At 39.7% G+C, this 17,075-nt stretch overlaps 1 protein-coding gene across 4 annotated transcripts in view; it reads left to right on the top strand.

The window, feature by feature from the left end:
• Window positions 1-16,851, top strand: part of SUSD3 (sushi domain containing 3) — a 58,889-nt gene extending 42,038 nt beyond the window's left edge. Inside the window, exons 4-7 of one of the 4 annotated variants that reach the window (XM_075833879.1) lie at window positions 8,285-8,442; window positions 11,882-12,297; window positions 15,177-15,247; window positions 16,469-16,851. In XM_075833879.1, coding sequence (XP_075689994.1) covers window positions 8,285-8,442; window positions 11,882-12,099 — 376 coding nt within the window. In that variant the 3' untranslated portion in view covers window positions 12,100-12,297; window positions 15,177-15,247; window positions 16,469-16,851. Of the gene's footprint in view, window positions 1-8,284; window positions 8,447-11,881; window positions 14,417-15,176 lie in introns of those variants that run through there. The other 3 variants (XM_075833878.1, XM_075833881.1, XM_075833880.1) reach the window with 3 other exon arrangements.
• Window positions 16,852-17,075: the final 224 nt, after the last annotated feature.

Here is a 17,075-nt window from a genome sequence, read left to right as displayed (position 1 = left end):
CTGCAAACGTCTGGTTTTTAATGCAATATCTACATAGGTGTATAGAGGCCCATTTCCAGCAACCATCACTCCAGTGTTCTAATAGTACATTGTGTTTGCTAACTGTGTTAGAAGGCTAATGGATGATTAGAAAACACTTGAAAACCCTTGTGCAATTATGTTAGCACAGCTGTAAACAGTTTTGCTGTTTAGAGGAGCTATAAAACTGACCTTCCTTTGAGCTAGTTCAGAATCTGGAGCATTACATTTGTGGGTTCGATTAAACTCTCAAAATGGCTAGAAAAAGAGAGCTTTCATGTGAAAATCGACAGTCTATTCTTGTTCTTAGAAATGAAGGCTATTCCATGCGAGAAATTGCCAAGAAACTGAAGATTTCCTACAATGGTGTGTACTACTCCCTTCAGAGGACAGCACAAACAGGCTCTAACCAGAGTAGAAAGAGAAGTGGGAGGCCCCGCTGCACAACTGAGCAACAAGACAAGTACATTAGAGTCTCTAGTTTGAGAAATAAATGCCTCACAGGTCCTCAACTGGCAGCTTCATTAAATAGTACCCGCAAAATGCCAGTGTCAACGTCTACAGTGAAGAGGCGACTCCGGGATGCTGGCCTTCAGGGCAGAGTGGCAAAGAAAAATCCATATCTGAGACTGGCTAATAAAAGGAAAAGATTAATATGGGCAAAAGCACACAGACATTGGACAGAGGAAGATTGGAAAAAAGTGTTATGGACAGACGAATCGAAGTTTGAGGTGTTTGGATCACACAGAAGAACATTTGTGAGATGCAGAACAACTGAAAAGATGCTGGAAGGTGACCCCATTTTGCAAACTACACCCTCAAGGAATTATTCTAGGGGTAAAGTTAGCATTTTGACCCCACAGGTTTTTTGCAGAAATTTGTGGAATTAGGCCGTGAAAAGGAAAATCTACTTTCTTTCCGAAAAAACGTGGACATTTTTAATTTTTACAAGGAAAAAAGGAACCGCAACATTTGTAAAGCAATTTCTCCTTATTATGGCAATACCCCATATGTGGTAATAAACTGCTGATTGAACCATGGCAACGCTCAGAAGGGAAAGAGCGCCATTTGCATTTTGGAGCACAGATTTTGCTGGAATGGTTTTCGGTTTTCTTTTTTTTCTAATAAAATGTTGAATTTTTTTCATTTGCACAAGTGATAACGGAGAAAAAACACCCCAACGTTTGTAAAGCAATTTCTCCCGAGTACGGAAATACTCCACATGTGGTTATACATTTTTTTCATTAGAAATGAATTAACCCTTTCAGGACTGATCCATTTTTTTGCTTTCTTTTTTTCGTTTTTCACTCCCCGCATTCCAAGAGCCATAACTTTTTTCTTTTTCCGTCAATAGACTGGTGTGAGGGCTTATTTCTTTCGGGAGGAGTTGTAGTTTCTATTGACACCATTTAAAGTACCATAAAATGTACTGAAAAAACTGAAAAAAAAATCTTTGCAGGCTGAAATTTGAAAAAACTGTGATTCCTTTATTTTTTGGGGGTTTCGTTTTTACGGCTTTCGCCATGCGGTAAAAACGAAAACTTTACTTTATTCTGCGGCTCAATACAATTACGGTGATACCAAATTTATATCGTTTTTTATATATTTTACTACTTTTACAAAGAAAAATCTATTTGTTAAAATAAAAAATTGTTTTGTTTCACCACATTCTGAGAGCCGTAAACTTTTTTTTTTTTCGGTCGATTGAGTGGTATTACGGCTTATTTTTTGCGCGACGAGCTGTAGTTTTTATTGGTACCATTTTTTGGTACATAAGAAGTGAACAAAAAGTTGTATTACATGTTTTTTTGAGAGCTATGGTGACAAAAAAACTTTAAGTGGGTTCTCCTGGGTATGTCGATGCCATATATGTGGCTGCAAACTGTTGTTTGGGCACGCTGAAGGGCTCAGAAGGGAGGGAGCGCAATTTTGCTTTTGGAGCGCAGATTTTGCTTGGTAGTAGTTTTTTGGGGTTTTACTGGTATTTCAGTTTTATAATGTGGGGGCATATGTAATCTGTGTGGAGAACATCAGGGCATAATAAGAGGGTATAATAATGCGGTAAATAAATAATAATTCATAGATATGTGGCCAGTGTCGCACTGATAAATGGCGCCCGATCTTAACCGATTTTGGAACACCCTGCACATTTTGCATTGCCATATTCTGAGAGCCAGAACTTTTTTATTTTTTATTCACCAGAGCGGTGTGAGGGCTTATTTGTTGCAGGACAATCTGTAGTTTTCATTGGTACCATTTTGGGGTACATGTGATTTTTTGATCAGTTTTTATTAAATTTTTTTGCAAGCCAGGTAACCAAAAACAAGCAATTCTGATAATGTTTTTTAGTTTATTTTTTTTACAGTGTTCACCGGGCGCTATAACTGACAATTTTACTTTATTCTGCGGGTTGGTACGATTACGGCGATACCATATGTATATCGGTTTTTATATGTTTTTCAGCGTTTGCACAATAACATCACTTTTTTTATATAAAATAATTTATTTTTTGTGCCACCATATTCTGAGAGCCATAACTTTTTATTTTTCAGTAAAAAAAGCTGTGTAAGGGTTTGTTTTTTGCAGGACAGGTTGTAGTTTTTATTGGTACTATTTTGGGGTATATGCGACTTTATGATCACTTTTTATTCTGTATTTTGTGAGGGGTGGTGACCAAAAAATAGCAATTCTGGCATAGTTTTTTATTGATTATTTTTTTTTTGCGGTGTTCACTGTGTGGGAAAAATAACATTATAGTTTTATAGTTTGGGTCGTTACGAACGCGGTGATACCCAATATGTGTACTTTTTTTAACAGTTTAATTTTTTTCCTATAATAAAAGACTTAGGCCCTATTCACACGACAGGGTTTGCCGGCCGTGTGATGGTCGTTCAAAAACGGCTGTCACACGGCCGCAGTAGGAACAATAGACCCCAAATGGGGCTATTCACACGACCGATTTTTTGACGGCTCGGGAAATCCGGCCGTCAAAAAATGGGACATGCCCTATTTTCGGCCGTTCTTCCAGCCGCCCGGCTCCCATAGAAGTCTATGGGGCCGGGTAATACTCGGCAATCACCGGAATATGTCCCGAGTGACGGCCGTGTCTTCCGTCGCTTCTCCTCACAGTGCAAAGTGCATGTGAGGAGGAGGAGGAGGGTATTTTTTTGCTCCCTGTAGGAGCGGAATCCCCGGCCACAGCTTCGGCAACGCTGTGGCCGGGGATTGGAGATTCCGCATCAGAAGTGCCTGACATCACTGTGTCCATATATGGACACAGTGACACAGGAACTTCTGAAGCGGTATCCACGACCCTGTGGCCGGTGTGTTTCCCCTCCAGGAGAAGTCCCTGACTTTACTGTGTCCATATATAGACACAGTGACGTCAGACACTTCTGAAGCAGAATCCCCGACCCTGTGGCCGGTGTTTCCGCTCCAGGAGAAGTCCCTGACTTCACTGTCCATATATGGACAGTGAAGTCAGGGACTTCTCCTGGAACGGTGGCGCTATCTACAGACAGGAAGGGGGGGTGCCATCTATTTGGGGGTGCTGTGTAGAACTACATACAGGGGGCTATGTGGCATTACCTACAGGGGGCTCTGTGGCACTACCTACAGGGGGCTGTGTGGCACTACCTACACAGGGCTGTGTGGAATTACCTACATGGGCTGTGTGGCATTACCTACAGGGGCTGTGTGGCATTACCTCCAGGGGGCTGTCTGGCATTACCTCCGGGGGGCTGTGTGGCACTACCTACAGGGGGCTGTGTGGCACTAGCGACAGGGGGGCTGTGGCAGTATCTACAGAGGGAAGTGTGTGGCATTATCTACAGAGGGAAGTATGTGGCAAAAAATTTACAAATGAAATTTATCCGATTTTAAAACGGACAGGGAAAAAAAATTGGAGGGGATGCAAAGCGGCCAGGAAAAACGGTCCAAAACGGCCGTTTTTATTGGCCGACACTCGGACCCTGTCGTGTGAATAGAGCCTTATTATAGGAAAAAAAGCAGTTCTTGTTTTTTTAACATAACTTTTATTTTTACATTTTTCTTAACTTTTTTTTAACTTTTTTTTTTGTCCCACTAGGGGATTTGAAAACTTGCAGCTCTGACTACCTAGGTAGTGTAATGTATTCTATTGTGACGTGACAGTCACTCTGACAGGAAGCCTAGGAGGACCAGCCTCCGGCTGCTCATCCTAGGCTTCCATACATGGCAACCTGGAGGCCATTGTCTCAGAAATTCCTTACGTTCCCCTGAGGGATCAGAATAATACAATGCTTTCCTTACACTCATAAGACCCCTCTCATGATTAATAGTTATGCAAGCTTGTTACATCAAAAGACACGAGTGTTGAGTTAGGCGGCACAGTGACCTCACAAATTTTTTATAGAAAATCTGACGTGTCCCTAATGGATAATTTTGCCGAGGTTGCAAATATCCTAAGCATTTTGTCCAGAAAAATCGCCATGGGGCTCAAAAGTTAATCCCTCCCCGAAACAATCGGTCTGGCGGGTGGACATGTCCTGCTTTTATGAATCTTAGGAAAACAATATAACATTGGGACAATAGGATGTTTGGGTATCAAGAACACATGAAGATCTTTATCAATAACATCTGTGGCATATGCGTTGTCTTGGATTTGAGAGTAATTTCTTATATACACAATTATCATTAAGTTGCCAATATATTTCCTGTAAATATGATGTGGGATCCATAACCACGACTGCTCCTCCCTTGTTGGCAGGTTTGCTAATTAGTTCGTCATTATGGATCAAACAATTCAATGCCTTATATGTAGAACCAGAAGGCACCACATCCTGATTTATCACTTGAAATTCAGTGACATTTTTATAATGGTCTTTAGCCACCAAATTTTTGTATTGTATTCAGATTGATTATATATTTATGTACGAACATATTACTGTCATCTAACCAAAGGTATGGACCATGGCTCTGGCAGTCTATAGTCGCCTGGACAAGTTGTCTGCCAGTATCACTGTCTGCAAACAAAACACTCAACATGTTTACTTGCCCAGCCTTGATTAAATAGCTCACAACCATGTGAATAACAACTGGGACTCACAGACGGTGACAGATTAAACTAATTATGTGGTAAAAATAAACTCAGAGTCAAGGTCTTTGTCACCAAAATGTCACTGCCGAGTAATTAACACATGATAGAGGGTCCATTGAAATTTATGTTCAGAAATAAATATTGTTAATAAATTTGAGACACTGCAGTTTTTGTAGAAGCTCTGGCATTTTCAGAAGACAGGAAATCCTTGAAAAGGTGGAATTGTGAGAAATGAGATTAGTGAGAGGGGTGCTGTCTGCGATTTCCTATATCCTATTAAACAGCAAATGACTCCTGTGTGTGTATATGTATATATATATATATATATATATATATATATATATATATATATATATATATATATATATATATGTGTGTGTGTGTGTCCTTCTCAATGAATTAGAATATTATCAAAAATGTTATTTATTTCAGCAGTTCAATTCAAAAAGTGAAACTCATATATTATATAGATTCATTACACACAGAGTGACTATTTCCATAATTTTTTTCTTTTAATGTTGATGTTTATGTCTAACATTTAATGAAAACCCAAAATTTAGTATTTCAGAAAATTTGAATATTATATAAGCCCAATTTTAAAAATTATTTTAATACCGAAATGTTGGCCTACTGAAAAGTATGTCCAGTATCTGCCCTCAATACTTGGTCGGGGCTCCGACTCTGCATGAATTACTGCATCAATGCGGCGTGGCATGGAGGCGATCAGCCTGTGGCACTGCTGAGGTGTTACCAATGCGGCGGCGTGGCATGGAGGCGATAAGCCTGTGGCACTGCTGCGGTGTTATGGAAGCCCAAGTTGCTTTGATAGCGGCCTTCAGCTTGTCTGCATTGTTGGGTCTGGTGTCTCTCATCGTCCTCTTGACAATACCCCATAGTTTCTCTATGGGGTTTAGGTCAGGCGAGTTTGCTGGCCAATCAAGCGCAGTGATAGTGTGGGTATTAAACCAGGTATTGGTACTTTTGGCAGTGTGGGCAGGTGCCAAGTCCTGCTGGAAAATGAAATCAGCATCTCCATAAAGCTTGTCAGCAGAGGGAAATATGAAGTGCTTGAAAGTTTTCTTGTAGACGGCTGCGTTCACTCTGGACTTGATATAACACAGTGGACCAACACTGCAGATGACATGGCTCCCCAAACCATCACTAACTGTGGAAACTTCACACTGGACCGCAAGCAACTTGGATTGGTGCCTCTCCACTCTTCCTCCAGACTCTGGGACCCTGATTTCCAAATGAAATGCAAAATTGACTTTCATCTGAAAACAGGACTTTGGACCAATGAGCAACAGACCAGTCCATTTAAAGGCTTAGGAAACCTTTGCAGGAGTTTTGTGTTGATTCGCTGATTAGAGCGTGACATCATGAGTCTACAATCTTCAACTTTTACCCAATATTAAAATTGTCTGAGAGACTACATTTTGGGTTATCATTAACTGTTAGCCAAAATCAACATTAAAAGAAAAAAAATGCTGGAAATAGGTCACTCTGTGTGTAATGAATCTATATAATATGAGTTTCTGACTTTTTGAATAGAATTACTGAACTAAATTAACTTTTGATATTCTAATTCATTGAGAAGGACTAGTAAATAAATGAGTCTTGAAAGGGTTGTCCATTAGACAACCCCTTTGTGAGAAGAAGCCGCCCCTGCATTTATCTAATTGCAATGGTTCGGGTTCCTGAAACCTCTGGCAGACAGCTGTGGCCTGCCACACATATTCCCTGCATTAGCTGCTAAAGGGGAAATGTAATATTACATAGCACCCATACAAATGATTGTCCGCAGGAGCTTCACTGCCTAAAAGAAGGGTCCCTAATGGTTCAAACTTTCAGGCTATAGATCAGGGGCTGCCCCTTACTTCCAGCAAATGGCTAAAGGAGTTGTCTCATGAAGACAACCGCTGTCAATATGTCTTATTAGGGAACCCTGTCTGTAAGCTAGAATGGAGATCAACTATGTAAGACTGTTCATGTATTACATGGGCAGCCATTCATCTAAAACTGATCAGCTAATACAATCTATTAATTTACAGAGGGGGGTCCTGAGTAGGGGACCCCTTCTATGTTCTACATATACACTAATAGGGCATATGGACAGGCGTTGTGTTCATGACACAACCCTTTTAACCAATTGTTGGAAGTAAGGGCCCCAGACTGAAGCAGTGGTTGGAAGCAGCGGCTCCAGACTGAAAGGGGCTGAGACCCCCCCCCCCCCCTTTAAGTAGTCAGACTTGTATTCCATCTCCTTGCTGTGAGTTGTAGATTGTATTCATTAATGTATCGTATAAGTGCTTCAGAATATCTTGAATAAAATAAATAAATAAAAATTAGCATTTGTGAATAAGGAATATTAGGGGGACTTAAAGGAGACCTGCTGGGAGAAAAGAGACTTGTAAGTAAATGATTGCATCTCCCATATGACCAGCATCTGGAGTTGCCAAATGCATGACCTTGCCCCCTGTTATGCAATTTGGGGTCCAATGATTCAACTGTTTCAAGACATCCTTTGTGTGTCCTTAATTTAACGTGTAAGGCCTGGTCACAAGTGCACTCCAAAGGATATGTTCAGCTTTAAATACAAATTTCAATATATTTATATATAGATATAATCTTATAAATACATTGCATTGTTGCAGACTGTATTAAAGTTGGGAGCTGCACTCATAATTCTGGTCACCGTTGGCAACAGTTGACCAGCTTGTTGGCAGACACATCCCTATAGGGGTACATATGCTTAAAAGTGATACATAGTTATCTAAAAGTGAAAAAAAAAATGTTTTCTTTGTCAGATTGAGGGGTGATTGAGCCATCAACCTCTTTTTTTTTTATTTATGGAGAATGTACAGAATATTCCCATGTATACTTGTACTTTAGAACCTGCCGCTCTGCTGTTTTTCCATAAAATGCATAGCAGGATAAGCAGCTTCCCTAACAATGAATCTGTGAAGCTGTGAAGGTTGTACGTGATCAAAATGAATTCATGTTAATAATCTCAACTGTGAATTGAAGACAAACAAAATGTAACATTCAGCAAAATGTATCCAATTGTGGCATGAGACTGAAATCTCCGCTGTTAGATGTAGCACTGAAAGAAAGTAGATTGAGAATATGCGTATTGTGATGAATTGTCTCCTGCATTCATATCATCTTTTGTCATCTCGCATTGTGCAGAGACAAGGTCATGTGGCATCAATTAGAATGTGAGGACCTGGAGAACATGCAGGCTGCGTACTTTGCAATAAAAGGGAGAAATAACAATAACAACAAGCCAGGGAATCGGCCGAGAATTGACGACTGGATCAATATGGCTTATGAGAACCAGGGATTTTGTAGGTAAGTCTTAAATCAAAATAATTATAGTATTTCCTAAATTGATTGTATCACATGTAGCATCTACATAAGCATTTACTGGACTTACCCCTACTGTAATCATTCCCTGTCCCTAAGGGGGCTCACAATCAAAAGGGGTTTCCGTATGTCAGACACACATACACAATATGGACAATTTCATAGGAAGACTTATGGAGTATGGGAGCAAACTGAAATACCCAGAGAAAACTCACGTAAACATGGGGAGAACATACAAACTCCATGGCAAGGCCATTTGTAGGCTGTATGGCTGCACTAAATGGACGTTTGAAAAAAAAAATGGATATTATTGTTTTTATAAATTTTTTGTTGTCTGGAGACTGTGCTCATCATCCAAGTCATACTTCGAGTAACTTACCAACATGATGGCTGTCGCCCTTCATATATGAGAAGCTATATCCCTCACTTGGCATTTTCCCTACATCCAATGAAGGAAGTTGATGATTGACAGTTTTTCTGTCCCTTATTCAAGTGAATTACACAGGTCAGTGGCTTCCAAGTCCCAGCCTCTGCAATGTGCCATTGGCACCAACTGTCTGTATGATTAGAGTTTACACCCAGTATGGAGTGATACAGGGTTATATATTAGTAGTAATTTCAATGGTCCAATTGCTCTTTCTACACTTAAAAAAACCAAGTAAGATGTTATAGAACCCCTATAAAGGGGTTATCCCACTATGGTAAGTATTGCTAGGATATACCACCGGTGTATGTTCATTGGGGCTTTGACCTCCATGTCCTGCACAATTATAGAATAAAGAAGCTGTGGCCCCATCAGAATTTGCTTTGCGCAGCTTCTCTACCAACTGGGCACTGTATAGAGAACTATAAAACAGCCCTATTCACCTAAAGCAGTTGAGCTTCAGTCCCTAAACAGTGCCATAACACTGTTTCAAGCAAAAATCTGAACCGGCCACAGCTCCTTCATTCTAGGGATCAGTTGGAGTACCAGAGGTTGAACCCTCGCCAATCAGATAGTAATGTTAGGAAACCAACCTGTTGTCGGCATTTTAAATTTGTGGCCTATTCTATACTGTTAAGATACTGTGTCTATTATGTTTAATACAGAAATACTGAGATATACAGTGAAGGAAATAAGTATTTGATCCCTTGCTGATTTTGTAAGTTTGCCCACTGTCAAAGACATGAACAGTCTAGAATTTTTAGGCTAGGTTAATTTTACCAGTGAGAGATAGATTATATAAAAAAAAAAAAAGAAAATTACATTGTCAAAATTATATATATTTATTTGCATTGTGCACAGAGAAATAAGTATTTGATCCCTTTGGCAAACAAGACTTAATACTTGGGGGCAAAACCCTTGTTGGCAAGCACAGCAGTCAGACGTTTTTTGGAGTTGATGATGAGGTTTGCACACTTGTTAGATGGAATTTTGGCCCACTCCTCTTTGCAGATCATCTGTAAATCATTAAGATTTCGAGGCTGTCGCTTGGCAACTCGGATCTTCAGCTCCCTCCATAAGTTTTTGATGGGATTAAGGACTGGAGACTGGCTAGGCCACTCTATGACCTTAATGTACTTCTTTTTGAGCCACTCCTTTGTTGCCTTGGCTGTATGTTTCGGGTCATTGTCGTGCTGGAAGACCCAGCCACAAGCCATTTTTAATGTCCTGGTGGAGGGAAGGAGGTTGTCACTCAGGATTTGACGGTACATGGCTCCATCCATTCTCCCATTGATGCGGTGAAGTAGTACAGTGCCCTTAGTAGAGAAACACCCCCAAAACATAATGTTTCCACCTCCATGCTTGACAGTGGGGACGGTGTTCTTTGGGTCATAGGCAGCATTTCTCTTCCTCCAAACACGGCGAGTTGAGTTAATGCCAAAGAGCTCAATTTTAGTCTCATCTGACCACAGCACCTTCTCCCAATCACTCTCAGAATCATCCAGATGTTCATTTGCAAACTTCAGACGGGCCTGTACATGTGCCTTCTTGAGCAGGGGGACCTTGCGGGCACTGCAGGATTTTAATCAATTACGGCGTAATGTGTTACCAATGGTTTTCTTGGTGACTGTGGTCCCAGCTGCCTTGAGATCATTAACAAGTTCCCCCCGTGTAGTTTTCGGCTGAGCTCTCACCTTCCTCAGGATCAAGGATAAGCCACGAGGTGAGATTTTGCATGGAGCCCCAGATCAATGTCAATTGACAGTCATTTTGTATGTCTTCCATTTTCTTACTATTGCACCAACAGTTGTCTCCTTCTCACCCAGCGTCTTACTTATGGTTTTGGAGCCCATTCCAGCCTTGTGCAGGTCTATGATCTTGTCCCTGACATCCTTAGAAAGCTCTTTGGTCTTGTCCATGTTGTAGAGGTTAGAGTCAGACTGATTAATTGAGTCTGTGGACAGGAGTCTTTTATACAGGTGACCATGTAAGAGCTGTCTTTAATGCAGGCACCAAGTTGATTTGGAGCGTGTACCTGGTCTGGAGGAGGCTGAACTCTTAATGGTTGGTAGGGGATCAAATACTTATTTCTCTGTGCACAATGCAAATAAATATATATAATTTTGACTATGTGATTTTCTTTTTTTTTTTTTTTATATAATCTATCTCTCACTGGTAAAATTAACCTAGCCTAAAAAATCTAGACTGTTCATGTCTTTGACAGTGGGCAAACTTACAAAATCAGCAAGGGATCAAATACTTATTTTCTTCACTGTACACTATGTCATAATCCGTATCATGATAATATGACTGGTGTCCAAGGGAGCATTTGAAAGCTAATATTCTGGGCTTTAATATGATACCAAGATCTAAGCTCTAGCCCTTATATTCTAGTGTTTAAAGTCATGATGTATTACATATGTCCTTGTCAGTGAAAAGGTTAAAGTGTATATCCACATTTGAACACTACTTTACTATGTATATATAGAATTAATCTCCAAAAAAAATTCAGTAGCTTTATGAATACATTGTATTACTTAGCTTATATGTATACCAAGTTACAGTTTGTATTTTAGTCCAAAGTTGCATTTATAATTCTGCAGGCTTCAGAGCTGAAATCTTACAGCATTCCTGCGCTGGTGATTTGTATTCTGTGAAGTGTAGTCCTTACACCAAGCTCTGTACAGAAATCTAATGCAGGAAAAACGAACTAATCCTGTGTAAAGCTATTAATGATGAATCTAACAACCAGCTTGCTGACATTTTCCAATGACAACCAGCAGAATTGTGAATGCAGCTCTGGACTATACTACAGGCTATTACTCAAGGATCAGTACAAGATAAGTAATACAATGTATTTACAAAGTTACTCAACTTTTATATATAAACTATGTATGTAAAATACTGCAAAATGGTGTTCACGGGTCGACATACCCTTTTACATTTATCTCTCTCAAAGGTTCAATTACATGACATAATATTTGTTTTGTTTACAGATGCCAAGATATTTGGAGTAATGATCATGTGGCTCATAATACTAGAGAAGGGCATTGTGGATATTGTCACAGTAAAGACCACTCAAGCAGAGCTATTGTCCCTAATTCCAGTGTTGCAATACAAACTATTAGCGGAATGCACGTTGTTGAAATATATGGACATGAAAAAGATACTCACAGGAGACTTGAACCTCATGTACCTGAATAACAACATGTAGAGGACTAACAATCAAGGACTACTATTTGCTATAACTATGTGCCTTACAAATAAATGGACTATTGACATTAAAACATTAGCGCAAAATTCCTGGAGGACTTGCCTGATTTCACATGATCTAAGATGTAGAGGAACTTGTCCCTCACTTCAGAGACATGAGAAGATCCCAACCCTAGGATATCCTCAACTGCCAAACCAGGTGCATTAAATAGTGATCTGCTACTGTACATATGTGTAATGATAAATGAATTAATGTAAGATACAATGTTTTCAATACAGGAATGTATTTTCTAGATTTATACAGTGTTATAAGATTTAGTTAACGAACGATCATCAGCATTTAATGCGACAGCATCAATGTCGTATATTACTCTATGATTTGCTTTTATTTAATTATACCCATGGGAGTACCACCAGAACTAAAGTTATAACTCATTGTTCTTAGCCAAAATCTTCTGCTCCAGCCTTGAGAAGCCAAGCTGTAGATCTGTTTCCAATGTACAAACTCTGCTCCTTCCCTGATCTTTTGTGTGCTGACACATGAAATGTTCTAAAGACAGAATTTTTGTGATTATACATTTTTCTAAGGCTAAGTTCACACTTGCGTTGTATAATCCGTTACTCTGATCCGTTATTATATTAAAATAACTGATAAAAATGGATCTGTTTAAAATCCCATTGAAATCAATGGGATTTCTAATTGCATCCGTTAGCATCTGTTTGCTTCCGTTATGTTAGTCATCCGTTTTTTAAAGGATATACGTAAAAGTGCAGGACTTTTTCTCCGTTCAAAAAAACAGATGTCTAACTGATCAGTTATTTTTAACATTCAATGTAAAACTGATACAAACGGATTGTAATCTGTTTGTATCAGGTTTTCTGATGAGTCGACTACGCTATTGATTCAATCAAAACGATGGAACCCTTGCACAACTGAGAGAAACAGAAACCTTTGAAATCAATGGTCATGGAAACGGAAACCTTTGGTTTCAGTTTGTGTCAGTCAGGGCTCCGTTCCAACGGAAAGCTCCGTCGGAACGGAGCCCTGACACCAGATCCGTCACCACAACTGAGACAAACAGAAACCATTGTTATCGGATCCGTCACCATTGAAATCAATGGTGATGGAAACGGAAACCTATGGTTTCCGTTTGTGTCTGTAAGGGCTTCGTTCCGACGGAATGTCGGAACAGAGTCCTAGCGCAGATGTGAACGAAGCCTAACTGATTATACAAAGCAAGTTGTCAAAGTTGATGTAATGCACTTTTAGTGCCTTTGACAGGTAACATTTGTCATCATTGTACAGTTAGCACCTTTTTCTTCAATCAGATTTGCATTTCCTTCAATAAAATTATGTGAAAATGTTCTACCAAGCAGTACAATAAATAACCTATTGCACTCCCCTAAATTTGACAATGTGGTGGGCACAAAGAGAAAAGAAAACTGTTGGCAACAACAATAGTGTTTATGTTGCTGAGGTAGCAGATTTATAGCTCCACCGATCATGATAGCAAAGAGGCCAAGGTTTCCTTAGCATTTTTTTTCTGCACAGTTTTGCTCTCGTCCATGCACTGTGCATTGCAGTGAATGGGGCTCAGTTGCAATACCTGCACAGCACCTGGACGGCCACAGCTGTGCACGTAATGCAACTCAGCCCCATTCACTTGAAAGCACAGTATTTTTATTCTTTAACTGCAATCTGCCATCTGTTGTATCTGGATGGATGTGGTGAGGGGCATAGGATGGTCTTTAACCAATCATATAATTAAAACACAACAGCAAATACTGATCCTGTCATGGGAGCAGTGACCTGCCCATTAATGTGATTATGTTGGTGAGAGCAAGGCTACATATGACTGAGATAATGCCAAGATTATATAAAAAAAGGACATGGAGGCAAGAGGAAAAATACATGCAATTCTATAAGTTCAATTGAGCATTGGCAGGTCAATGCACTTCGGTTACAGTAGTTAATTGACAAAGAAGTGGGGCCCCACATGCAGAATTCAAAATGACCCCCCTTCCTTCTTTGCTGCTACCTTACTCCCCCATTCTTCTCCACTCTAAGAGGACTTTGCACTGTTACATTGCCCTAGCAGTTTTATAAAATCTGCATTAGGTCCCTGTGCTGAGTCAGCCTTCCACAAAGTGCCATTTCCAGAATTAGCAGTGAGAGCTTAGAAGATGGCAAGTCCCCTCCGACCATCCCTTCACAGACCCTCTAGCAATGTGCAACTCTAAAGCATGTATTACCATATATTGTTATTCGTACTTGCACATGCCATTACATGTGTAGCGGCTGTGCAAGGTATTGCAGCATCGTCCCATTTACTTGAATGGGACAATGCTGCAATACCTTGCACAGCCGCTACAAAAACAATGGCGTTTACAAGTACGAACAGAAATGACATCCATGTAAACAATGAAGTACGAGCTCCGCGACCCCTTCAAACAGCTGATCGGCGGGGTTTCTGAGAGGATCCCCACCAATCTAATATTGATGGCCTATCCCAAGGATAGGCCATCAATTTTAAAATCCTGGATAGCCCCTTTAATAAAGAAGGCCTGTGCACTGGATAGAAATACTGCTAGAAACATGGTCGACTATATCCAACAAACAGGGATTAGGCATTGAACAACAAAATAGGATGATGGTGCTGGGAGACTTCACTATCGTATATAGGATAAAAGACATTCTTTTGGCCTCCGTCGGGCCTATGGGGTTCTATGAACTTATTCAATGTAGGCACTGGGAGTATTTCCCTGCACACACGCTGAACAGACTTATCAAAAGTGGTGTGAATAGACCCTTAACCATTTCACCAGCCATCTTCAAGTCGAATTGTGTACAAGCAAACAATATATGATGTGGTTGTGCTTAAAGAGGCTCTGTGACCAGATTTTCAAATCCCTATTGCAGGTGATCGGCGCTGCAATGTAGATAACAGTAACGTGTTTTTTTTTTTCAAAAACAAGCATTTTTGGTTAAGTATTCCCTTGAAAACAGCTCCGTATTTTCAGACGTTTTTGATTTTGTGTGTGCACATACCCTAAGGCATTTGTCTTCTGCATCTACAGTATTTCAGTTCATTGCAGTTTGTCTGTGGAAGAAACTTGTACTAGCACAGGAACAGGAGGCTACAATAAAGGTAAAAATAATGATTTATATACTATATACACACTTTTTATACAATAAAAACAGTAGTCTTCTGTATGAACTTGACTAAGGCTGTGTTGACATCAGCGTTGTCTTTCCGTTGAGGGGTTCCATCGGAGTTTTCCATTGGGGGAACCCCTCAATGGAAAGGCAAACGGAAACCATAGCTTCAGTTTGCATCACCATTGATCTCAATGGTGACGGATACTTTGCTAATGGTTTCCATTTGTCACCGTTGTGAAAGGGTTCCGTTTTTTTGACGGAATCAATAGCGCAGTCGACTGCTCCGACGGAACCCCTCAACGGAAAGACAACGCTGATGTCAACAGGCCCTAAAGCTTGACTGTCGCCGATCTGGGCCTCTATTGATGGGGTGCAAATCTGTTGTTTGGCATGAACGACTTTACAAGACTGTACAAGACAATGACCTAAAAAAATAATTCAACATGGCAAACCAACTTTTCAACAGATATTTTTTGTTGGTCGATGTCTGTTGCACGAGACACTGATTAGCCGAAAATGGTCTAAATTGTTGTCTTTTAGCCATCCAAAATGTATCGTTTATGGCCAGCTTATGAGTATGTTCACACACAACAGATTTGCTGCAGCAATTTCTGCACCTGAAAATTAGTTTATTACATTTTAGGGTGAATGGGACAGTCGCAAATATTTCCGCAACAAATCTACAGCGTGTGAACACTGTTGAAGTTACAACTTTAAGAACATCGTAAAGAATTGCATAAATAGCTATTCCACAAAATATCAGAACTTCTCTTGTTAATCACTGGAGTGCTACGATAAAATATTGCAAGGTGTCAGATATATTTTTAATTCTCTGCTCCAATAGGCAAACCTGACTTTTAGAACTGCTGATCGGCCCTTATCGCATCGCAGCAGTTTTTATTTAAAGGAATACTCTGGGCAGATTATGCTATGCCATGTGCAAGACCTGAGGGGAGGGGCATGACACAGAGATTCCAGGAACACCTATGAGAATCCTTGTCACACACTAACCCCGTAATCCCTGCACTAGGTATAATACAGTGTACTTGTTTTGCACGTAGTGTTTCTTTAACACTCCTCTGTCTAGATAAAGTGATTTGTGTAATATATTTATCTTAGGGAATTGGTATTTATACATTTTGCTCATTAAAATGGTTACAAAGTTGAGGCTTTATTTTGAGAGAACGCAAAAACATTTTTTTTTTCACAGAAATGCAATAAAATGTTTCCATATATTCCTGGTATTAAATTGACTGCAGAGCACCGCATAATGAAGAACCACCAGAAGATTGCATCATGTCTAAATAAGGCTAATAAATTCAAGGAATGGCCAATACTGTTTTTTCTATTTTATCATATTGTAAAGAGGATCAATTTATTATATTCAGATATAAGCTACAACCTGACAGAATTTGTATGTATACAATAATTTCCATGTTGCTTGGTCTATACACTGGTTTAAGGAAATCCTATATATACATTTCATATATTAATTGCTGGTACAGTTTCCTCATTTGATAAAGTTATGTACAGTATGAGAATGTTAAAGTTCCAGATACCTTTTCTATATTGAGTAAAACCTATTTTTCCACATGTTTAATGGGAAATAATAATAAATATTTTTTATGAGATACAATGTCTGTTGTCTTTAATGGGTGTATTATATTTTAGAATTCACTTTATAACATAATGCTACTTCTGCTTCTAGGTGGTGTGAGTGGGCTATATAGTGCAGCAGCTGTTCTGTAAAACAGGACACCCGCTGCACTTCTAGAACATCACTCCATCTGCTGGACTAAAATATTTGACTTTTTCAC

This window comes from Rhinoderma darwinii, chromosome 7 (assembly GCF_050947455.1).
Source record: "Rhinoderma darwinii isolate aRhiDar2 chromosome 7, aRhiDar2.hap1, whole genome shotgun sequence".
Lineage (NCBI taxonomy): Eukaryota > Metazoa > Chordata > Amphibia > Anura > Rhinodermatidae > Rhinoderma > Rhinoderma darwinii.
This window is presented reverse-complemented; position numbering and strand designations above follow the sequence as displayed.